The 11,080-nt window shown below is 40.7% G+C and overlaps 1 protein-coding gene across 4 annotated transcripts in view; it reads right to left on the bottom strand.

Moving 5' to 3' along the window:
- Positions 1-7,977: 7,977 nt before the first annotated feature.
- The window catches only part of spata20 (spermatogenesis associated 20), a 39,296-nt gene continuing 36,193 nt past the window's right edge, over positions 7,978-11,080 (bottom strand). For all 4 annotated transcript variants that reach the window (XM_044103510.1, XM_044103511.1, XM_044103512.1 and 1 more), the window contains one exon: positions 7,978-8,315. In XM_044103510.1, coding sequence (XP_043959445.1) covers positions 8,121-8,315 — 195 coding nt within the window. In that variant the 3' untranslated portion in view covers positions 7,978-8,120. The remainder of the gene's footprint in view (positions 8,316-11,080) is intronic.

Raw genomic sequence — 11,080 nt, 5'->3', positions numbered from 1 at the left:
AGCTGGCGAGACAGAGCATGGCTGGATGCACCCTGCTGCTCCCGACTGCTGCATCCAGTACAGTTTGAGCCACGATCCAACACTCCTGTCTGCTCAGATCTGTCATCTGCATAGCACTGGTTGAAATGTCACAAGTGCAGAGCATTAAGGGGCAAGAAGGTGGCAGGCATAAACATGACAGAGCCACAGTCTGCAGGCCGCTTTCATAAGCATGTGCACAACCATGTCTTCCCCACATCCAGCTCACTCTTTAGATAACATGTCAGCTCCTCTTGCATGACCTACTAGTCGGGTCCAAAAAATGACATGCCAGTTTTAGGTGTTTCTTGACAAGAGCCTTCAAACAATGGATTTAAAAAATAATTTAAAAAAATAAACCTCAGCGGGTCGATAGATGAGGTGTTTTGTCATCCATCACTGTTCTTTACGGAAGCCGTTGTGCGACAGGTTCATGGCGGTACTAGAAGCATGTGAATATAAAACTTCCAACCAGAACCTTCGTATGTTTAAAAAAAAAACAACCCATAAGTATTCAAATTTTGAACTGGTTAAAGTCTATGTAATTATTTGAAATTGTCCCGGCCCATACAAAGCATGGGAAAAGAGTACAAGTCAGAGCCGCACAATGTTGCAATTTAGTATTTCATTACAAGTTTTTCTTTTTTCTTTTCAGTCAGTCCAGTCTCTGGTCAGAAAAACAGCATCGATGTGAGCTTGGACTGAGTGGACCAGCACCGGTTGACTCAATTTCCTTTTTTTAAACCACTTAGCTAATTTGCTAACTTTTCCATGGAACATGACTCCAAACTATTAGAGGAAAATTCGCCTATTTGCAGATATTTTTTTTTTCACTAAAGCCACATGCAATGATGGAGTCACTATGAACAGGAACATCAATTTAAGAAAGGCTAGAGATTACATTTCTCCTTCTGTCTATGTTTCTCTGAGACTAAGAGGAGATTAAACATGGAACAGACTCTAAGGGTTTTTATAGCATTGTCTGATAAATATCTTTTATAACTAAAAAGTTTGTTTTGGAATAATCGGCTAAAATAAACTCAAAGGTTATTAAATATGACCAGACAGCACAAGGTTATGGGGAGTTCCTGTTATTTCTTCTCACTCAATGCTTTCTGTCAGCACAAGGACTAATATGACATAATAATAATAATAATAATGGGTAGGATTATGATTTATTTGAGTAAAGCCAATTGAGTGTAAGATAGCATTAAAGCCTGAATTTAGGTTATCATCCTGGGTGTCAACATGAATGTTAAAGTCCCCCACTATAACGATCTTATCAGTATTTACCATTAAAGAAGATTTAAAATGCTAAAGCATATTTGGTGTTTGAAAGCAGGCAGTTTTCAGCTCTCTGCAGACAGCTGTGGCTCATAACCCCGGGGCACACCACTGTGTCTGCTTTTGATGAAAGGTGGAAGTATATCCTCTGTTTTTGACCCACACCTAGGCAAATAAAACAAATGAAAAAAAGAAATGTAAAGCTCAATCTTAATCTCAGAGTGCATTTGCAATTTAAGTTTCTACAGATACAAACGTTTTTTTTGTTGTTGTTTCATTTAAAGTGAAACTTTATTCCAGTAGTTTCCAAATGAAACTACTAAAATACTTTAAAGTGCATCACAAGATAACGTCAGACCTGAGCGAAATTCTGGCTTTTGAATTCTGTGACAGAACAGCAGAATAAAAGGACTCTCATCTTCAACACGCACACAAACCTCACTCCGCTGCTTCTGAATGTTCCTCCTCTTTCCGAGTTGGTGTGCCTCTGTTCACAGCCCCCTGTGGCCTCATTATCACAGTCTGAGACACAGCAGCCATATCTGACAAAACAGACAGCAGCACACGCAACTTAGGTTGGCCTGGTTTTTGTTTTCTTTTTACACAGGCTTGCGTGAATCTGAAAACACAGATTGTAAAACAGACAAACACACACACACACAGGACTGAGTTATACCCATCCAAAGACCAGAACACATTCCTGATACGAACTAACTGGACGAATCACACAAATCCACAAGCCTGTAAATAGAGAAACTGACGTTTTCATCTCCCTTTCCAACTCGCATCAAAACAAGCCCACACAAATATGCGGTCAATTGGCTCCAAACATTCAGGACTTGCAAACTCCACAACATACAGGAGATTCAAAACAGGAAAGACACGAATTATGTGTGTTACTTGAAATCTTGTTTAGCAATTTCCCAGAGTGCAGATCATGAGGCAGACAGGTGATTCAACACAACCTGTCGACAATCACTTTTACTTCAGTTTTGACTGTATATGCCCAAGGTAACATTTAGCTGAAGTCCATATGCTGTCCAGGTGGTCAGTATGATGTTAGATTCTTCATTTTAAAACCAGGTGGGGTAACAGATCGTTACAAGACATCTCTTCTGTCTTCGGCTGGATGGAGGAATCCTGGGTCTACTTCCACTGGCTTCATGGTTCGTGATTTTGCAGTACTTTGCAAAAGTACTCGTAATCCTTAGAAGTGCAGCAAAAGGGACCAAACCTCCTGGGGCCAGTGCAGGGAAACTACAATATTCTCAAAAGCATTAACAACTTACACCTCAGTTTCCAGGAATGGTGGCACTAAGGAAATATTTTTTCCCTCTGTCAAAAGTTAAATGTGTTGGAGTAGTGGAAGGTTTGTCTAACAGGTTAATGACATCATCTCCATCTTTGTCAAAAGGTGGAGATGAAGGTTCAGTGGTAAGTTTATGAGTTTCTAACTCCAGCTGAAGCGCTTTACATCTTGTCCCAAATGATTATGAAAGTGATATTTTCTCAGATGTTCTGAAATGGTCGATGCAAATGATGGCCAGTATAATTTGCAAGTCATGAACTATTACAGTATAAATCAAATTTTACTGAACAAAGTTCCCCATAAAAACAGTATTTTTTTTTCCTTCAAAAATCAAAAACTCAAAATGTTTCAAATTATTATGCACAGCAGAAATTAATCATAGTGATTCAAAGAGCTCTGACACACAATACCATCTATAAACTTAATAGCACAACAAAAATTTTATCTTTATGACACTTAAATCCAATTTGCATAATAATTTGGAACAAGGTGTAGTTTCAGCTACTAGCTGCTCAAACTCAAGCTCAACCTTCTGTTCCCATTCTGAGGCTTAAACTTCAAGACAAACCAGATGTACCTTTAAGCAGGCAACAACACCAGGTTAGTTGAACTCGGTCCAGAAAGACCAACTGTGGAAGAAGAACCAGTGGTTTCCCCCCATCTGCAGATTTCACTGCTCTGTCGACACAAACCTCAGGCTGATCAGTAGGTTCAGAAATTGAACCAGCTTCATGCTTATTCATTTTGAATAAGAATACCTCTATTTCGACTAAGCAACTAAAGACAGGAGACTTTATTTCACTCTTTGCTATAGATTTAGACACAGAGACACCATGAAGAGTACCAACGTAACAGAAATCATCTTTTCTACAGTCATCCAGCTGTTGTAAGGGAGGATTATTTCCAAACTCTACCACTTATCTGTGCCACTTTCAAGATAATCCCGGACGAGCCCCCACTTAAATCACAAACTCCTTAAACAGCCAGGATGTTTCCTGAGCGCTTTTGACCTCCAGAAGAGTAATCACTGGGCACCACTGTCTGTTTTCTAAATTTGTGGGCAAGTCTTTTTTTGCAGCTTACTGGATTCGTAAAGTCCTAGAAATAGCTTTGTAACCCGTTCAAGACTGAAACATTTTAATGATATTTTTTTTCTCAACTTAACTGAAAACTATTTCCATGTCTCTGAAGATCAGTTGGTTGTAGAGCAATTATGTCCCTAAACACTAAAAGTAAATATATAAATAAATGACAACATTCAAAAACACTAATATCAAACACTCGACCCATTACTTTCTATGCGTTCTTGCATTAGGACAGGTCGCCTTTGGGACAAACAAGTTTCTAATTCTGTTGCTTCCAGTAAGAGGTCGACCCAGCAAGTAAGAACCAAAACTGGTCATCTGTTTCCTAAGTTGTACAGCAACCTACTTCATGTTGTCAGACAAGTTGTATTTAAATGACTCCTTGTTCATACAAATCTAAAATTTATCAGATTTACGAGCGGCTAGGAAAATTTATTTTGTACTTTCTAAACAGTGCGCTCACAGTTAATTTAGGATACAAGACAGGGGACGGACGATTAGCATTTCCCCACAAGCTCCGTTTCATTTGGCATCTTGTATTCATTCTCTTTGCCTCATATTAAAACTGGATGATCTGAAATATTTAAGTGGGACAACAAACAAAATATATCTTTAAGGAGGGAAAAGCTGTTTTCCACAGTGTTGTAACAAGTCCATGAAGCTAAAATGCTTGAAATGGGTTTTTACTACAACAGGGCGGCTCAGCACTTTCCGATGGCAAGAAGCAAAGAAATTACAGCTGCCTCAGTAGCTTTTAAGACATCTTTAAAACCAGATGATTCAGCTCACGTATGATTTCACAACCCACAGACAATATGATGTCTTTTTTATTAATTGGGAACTTTTACCATGAGTGTAAAATGTTATCACCTTCTAATGTCGAGCACCGCAGAACGAAGAAAGTACAAAGAAAACAGAGGGATAAAATAAAGCCTTTTCTGCTATCGCTGCATATCTCTGGCATGTAGGTTATGACTTCATTATGAGCGGGGCTAACGGGTTTGCCGAGGCCAACCACTAATCTTGGTGCTAATTAAAATCTAGCTTGTGCAGCTCATCAAAACAATTAGTGGAGAACAATAATGAGGGGACTGATGGAACTCAAGAAGGGAGCGGGATAAGTGATGACTGTGAGTGAAGAAAGGAGAAAGGAGAGAACAAATGGAGGCAGAGAGGAGCTAACGCGCTGGAGGGGGAGAGACAAGCGAGGTCCCAACCTGGTAGAAGATGATAGGCTGAGACACAGAGGGAGGATGAGATAGCAGGAGCAGGAAACCACGAAGTGGCAAAAACCCCCCGACTGCTCCCAATCTGACAATATCCGGGAAAGTGAGAGCGGGACATTCTATAATAGAGCAAAAACAATTGCACTCCCGCTTTCTTGATTCTCTCAGCTGTCTGTCTCTATGTCTAATGTTCCTCCTCTTCTTGGCACTTCTTTTTGTTCTGCCCTGCTAAAATGACTCCCACGCTTCTTGAGGCGACAAGGCCCGTGTGAAGCCAGACCTGAGGCAGGGGAGCCAAAAGGAAACAAGTAACAGATGGTGCAGGTGTTCTTGCAGGGTGATTCCTTTCACCTCACAGGCGACTGGCACCTCCTCACTTCTCGTCTCCTGCTTACACTCACAGCCTCCAGGGAGACTCCAGGAGGCAACCTGCTCGCCATCTTGCTCTTGCTTCTCACGTTCTTTCAAGGACAACATCTTTGAAAAGAAACTTCAATTACCAAGTGTACATTAATACATCACGAACGTCTATGTCAACTTTGGGCTCTCAGAGACTTATTTAAAGGGGCAGTACCATGTATTTTCCAGGTTAGCAGTGCCATTTTAGAGCATAACAAATTAACTATGTTAATTTCAGTTGGTATGAAATTGACATGTATATCAAATATGATGCAAGTAAATTTGACTTCATAATTTAACACCTTGAAATTGGGCCTCTGTCTCTTTAAAAACTCCTTTTTCTGGAACTCTGCCTTCAGGAAGTCATCACACCATGGCTCCTCTATCGATTCTTTAACAACGTTTAACCAGCGTTTCGCTGAGCAGTAGCTCCTATAATGAGCTCATCAGACGTGCAGTTAAGCTAAGTGTTTGCCAATTGCTGCTGGCTAGTCTGAAGGAGTTGAGTGGGGAAATTGCGGGTGAGGGTTGCTCTGGGAACTGCAACTTTGTCTTCCTCGAAGGCGGGGCTAGGTCCACCCAGGTGTTTTGCACAGCTGAAGGGTTGCTTCGGGAGATTAAAGTATTTCTCAAGCATGTATAAAAGAATCAAGGCAACACTCCAGGTATGTTTTTGATGAGTGAACAACATTATAACATGATGTAAAGCTCAAAACAGATGATTTATGTCATACTCCCCCTTTAGACCACTATTGTTCCATCATGAAACAATTCATACATCATACAGAGTGGTTCTACTGGGAAAAACTTTTGTCTTTTTTGAGATTTTCTCCAATCCTTACATGCTTAAGTATATAAATACACCTGGATTGATAATTCTCTACTTTTCCATTTAACCGACAGCAGACGGGTTATTGATTACAGCCGTCTGTGGCTAGCTAAAATCCACCAATGCTTCTGATCCCCTCTAACTATACCTACCCACCAAATACACCCAAGTATGAATACTGAACTGTGAACAGGAAAAGGTCGGCTGCGGTTGGTTTCCTGCTATGAGCCAGATTGTTAAGGATGGCATGTAAGAATGTTACTAATGCTTCATTTTAGCTTGCTCGATCAACGGTCGGTTTGTTTTGACTTTTGCTAACGCATCTGATGACATTATAAAACAGTAACTGCTGTCAAATTTCTTAATGAAATGCACTTGTGGGGCTAAGAAGCAGAGTTGAGACTTGAAGAAAATTGACAAACCTCAACGACTGTATATCTTGGATTCTCCTTTCAGGTCATCCCAGCAGCTCCTGTCACAAATATTTTTCTATGTTGCCAAACAGAAACTTTCAGTTGCCAAAGAAAAGTGCATAAAGCTTGAGAACTTTTAGAATTGCAAAAATGTTTTTTTTATTTTTATTAAATTAAATAAATAACTAAAAGTGAGAAAATGAGCAGCATGTTTCCTACACTATGACCAGGAGACATTTAGCAAACAGAAGCCTCACTTTTAATGTTCAGATGCAAGAAAATAATTTTATTAAATGAACAGGAGAAAAAAAAATGCATGCTTTATATGCATTGTGTTTTTTTTTCATGTCATAGCCTCAGGATAAAATCCACAACAGTTGCATTAATAATGTGGCAAAGAGCTGCTTGTTTGCTGCTATTAATTCACAGAAATTGGTACATGAAGCAGTTTTAACTTAAAAAAAAAAAAGAGGCTTGCTTCTACCTTTAGATTTGGGCAAGCAGACGACAACAGTGCGGCTCCAATTAATTTCCATACGGCTCACATCGGTGGTTTGAAGTTGTTTTCCATTAGCAGTCTGGCATTTAAAGTCAAGCCTCAGTATTTTGTACAAGTGTTGCATATTTTTTAATAGCTTGCTGCTGCAGAGGTAACGCTTTACCACTAGTAGAAAACATTAGGCTGTCGAAGACGATGTTTGCATAATACGGTGACTTACAAAAGTGTTCACTGAAATGTTCAAGGTTCGTCATCTCACAACCATAAAGTCGAATGCTTTTTATTGGGATTTTATGTTCTTTACCACTGTAGAGTAGAGTGGAAGGAAAATGATGATTCACAAATAAAAAAAATAAATATATGTGCCTTTTATATTAACCCCCTTTAACTCAGATGTCTCTAAATAAATTCCAGTTTGACCATTTTTCCTCTTAACGTAGAGAACAGGGTGTCTGAAGTGTGGCCCAGGGGCCACTTATGGCCCTTGAAATGATTTTGACTGGCCCTCCTGATCACAATTCAAGAAAGGTAAAAATTTGGCCAACAATTTTTAAAAAAAAAGCTAAACTAATCCTCAAAAATTTGGAAATCATCTTTTTTTATGTTTTTGATCTTTAGGGATTTACAAATTTCTTAAAAACCATTATTATTATTCGAGCAGGTAAAACAAAACAAAACAAAAAATCCCTGAATTATTTTGAATTATTATTTTTTTTATATAACACATTTTGTGGCCGAAAGATGAGTTTAAATTTTGAAGTTTCAAGTGTGAGGAGGGTGGTTTTGTTTAAAGTTGAGCTTTTGGACCTACACGCCACTGAACTCACTGCACCTCATTGTAAAACCTGGCAATAGCAGCATGATCCTGTGGGGACGCTTTGCTTTCAGCTCAGGAGTCGATGGCAAGAAGCAGAATTCTGGAAGAAAACCAGGAAGAGGAATTTATTTCGTTACGTCTGCAAGGCACTGCACCAGAACTTTCTAAAGCTTTGGTATTCACTGAGGGGAAAGTCAGGAAGCAGCAGATTCTGCAGGATGCAGTCTCGTCCTTCCCATAGTCATGGGCCCGCCTGCGCCGTGGCTCCGACCAGGAGCAGCTGCCGCAGTTCCTGGGGCTCGGTGACAGGCAGAGAGCAGGTGAGATCCTGGCAGACGTAGGCCGTGGCGGCGCCGTCCAGCTGGGTCATGGAGGACAGCGCTGGCAGACGTTGGCACAGGAAGCTTTCTGGATTCCCATCGGTGTGCATCACAACCTGTCGGGGGCAACAAAACAAAAAGCAGGCAGGAGGGAGAAGTCAGTGGCTTGGCCCTGAAACACTGCTCCGCATATGCTGGACACCATTTCAATCAAGGGACTTAAAAAAAGAAATCAAGAAAGGAGGAAGAATTGTCCTGTTAAGACTGTTCAGTTAAAGAACGGCAGCTGACAATCAGGGAGCTGGTGTCAGACCTCTGATGTTTGGAGTTTGATGCCTCCACACCCATTGAAGCGGAAGTATTATGCATTTCTCAAGCACATAGTCCCATTTTATAGCACAATAAAGTAAATATGTTACCATCACTTATAAAAATGCTGTGTATGTCAAGCGAGTACAGACTTAAAGACATCTGACTTTGTTATTTCATGCCTTGAAATTGGGCCTGCGGCTCTTTCTGAAACTCCGCCTTCAGGAAGTCAACATGGTTCCTCTATTAACCCTTTAACAATGTTTTTTCCAGCGTTGCAGTGATTTTACATGTGTAGCCATAGCGATGCATTCTGAGTCTCGGTCTGTAGGCTCAATGACAATAAATGGCTTTGGACTTTTTTTGTTTTCTTAACTAAAGTCTGAAGTCCTTGTGAAGCAATTCCAAGAAACGCCTCAAATGTTTGTGGGATGAGTCTTAGTCCCGGCTCCAATGTCTAGTCAGTCAGGTCTCAAGTCATCAAAAGGCAAGTTCTGGTCCAATAATCAAAGTCATCAATTCACAGAAGGATCTGTGGCTTGTATACCAGCTATATCAGTTTCCCTGACGGTCACCTGAGTGTTGTGGGATTTTGAATCGTATTCGCGGCAAGCCTGTCTCAGCGAATAGATATCTTGAAATCCAACAGTTGTTGGTTCTATTCCTCTTGCCACATGTCAAAGCATTTCTGAGGCAAAGCATTTTTAACCCAAGTCGCCTGCAGATTTGCATATCTGTGAGTGATTGTGAGAACATTTGTGGGCGAATGTGCTTTGAGTGTGGCTAGGGAAGTATAAAAAATAAACTCAATCCAAATAGGATTTATTTCTAAAAAACAAAAATGGAGAAAATTCCAAGACAATGACGTAAAGATTGATCATGAGTCTAAATCAAGTCAAGACTGTTTTTGCTACTTATGTGTTTCTTAAGTCCAAGTCTGTAAAAAAAAAAAAAGAAAAACTAATGCAATCACTTAGTGTCAAGAGAACCCTCCAGGTTGGATCATTATCTAGCATGTGTTTTTTGTGTAGACATAAAATGCTGCACACACGCACACACACACACGCACACGCCCACACACACACACACACACACACACGCACACGCCCACACACACACACACACACACACACACACACGCCTGCAACCAACCCAAAATAACATTCTCAAACTACCGTGTTCAGTTGTGGCTGATTGGCTGTCATGGTCCTATGAACACTAGCCAGTAAGAAGAACAGCTTCTGTGAACCAATCCAATGCTCACCTGTCCACTAACATCCATGCTAGCTTATCAATAAAATGTATTTAAAGAGCCTAAACTATTGATCGTTGATGGATTATGTCTCATGATGACTAAAGAGCGGGTGGAAGAGTTGCCTTAACTTTGCTTCTGCTCATGACGGCATGTTAGGATTTCAGTGTGGTGCTAGACAGGTAGCAGAGTGAAGTTAAAGAGGGCTGCCCTGTCTGTGCCCGAGGCTGCTTCCTGTCAAACATGTGTCATTTCACCAGATTCAGAACCGAGTGAGATGAGCACATAAACAGCAAGCTGGGCCGGAAAGGACAGACAGGCGAGGATGGAGTGGAAGGCAGCATCGTAAAGGTGACTGTCATGTGTGATGGGCAGAACTTATTTAACATCGGAATTTACCTCATAAATAAGGAAAAGTGGAAAATTTTGAGTAACAACACATCCAACAGAACCTGGAGCACTAAGCAGAGTTTGGCTCACCTGCAGGATAAAGAGATCTGTTGCTTAAGATCACTTTGAGAAGATTCAAAGAAATTTCTTGCATTTTCAGACGGGGTCTTCACAGACCTAATTCTATTTACTGTGGGGTTTGGTCCCCAACACCCTGAAACACAGAGGGCCAAATGTAGCTTCTACTACTCAGATTTGCTATGGGGTAAACAATAACAAGATGAAATTTGTTTTGGAGACTTGAGGTAAGAATGAACTCATTTTAGCGTGTTTTCACACCTAACAGTCAGGCAGATTTGCATTGATTGGAGACCAAAGTTGCAACATGTGTTACATTTTCAGCTGATGCGATTCAGTTTCACACTACACTGCATAAAACGATCCAAACTAATTGAAAAACCTGTTCCCCTCCTTGCCTGTGGTGGCGCTGGACCAAGAACCACTGAGGAAAGCAACGTGAAAACCTCTGAACTTCCTACTTCACAGAATGTAAACAAAAATGGATTTTAGTGGTTGTAGGATTTCTCTTGTACGACCCATTTCTCCCGCCAGCGCTAGACTCGCACATTTATTTTGGTCATATTTACCCAGAATGCCCTGCGCTACAGTTCGCTCCCCTGCTTTTGGATTGCTCTCCGACCTGCTTGAAACCACATTATGCATTCAGACCATGCCAGAGTTCACGCCAACCGAACCGAGACCTAGGTTTGTAGGTGGACCAGAGTTCACCTCGTTACTTGTAGTGTGAATCTAAAGTTAGTAAAGAAACATGTTTGGCATGTGGGGTCACTCTAAAATCCACATTATGTGCAGAGCATGTCCAGGTTACGGCGCTATGTGGGAGAATTTTATGAAGACGTTTTCCTGCCT

This window comes from Gambusia affinis, linkage group LG20, assembly GCF_019740435.1.
Source record: "Gambusia affinis linkage group LG20, SWU_Gaff_1.0, whole genome shotgun sequence".
NCBI lineage: Eukaryota > Metazoa > Chordata > Actinopteri > Cyprinodontiformes > Poeciliidae > Gambusia > Gambusia affinis.
The sequence above is the reverse complement of the archived record's forward strand: the minus strand, read 5'-3'. Positions and strand labels throughout refer to the sequence as shown.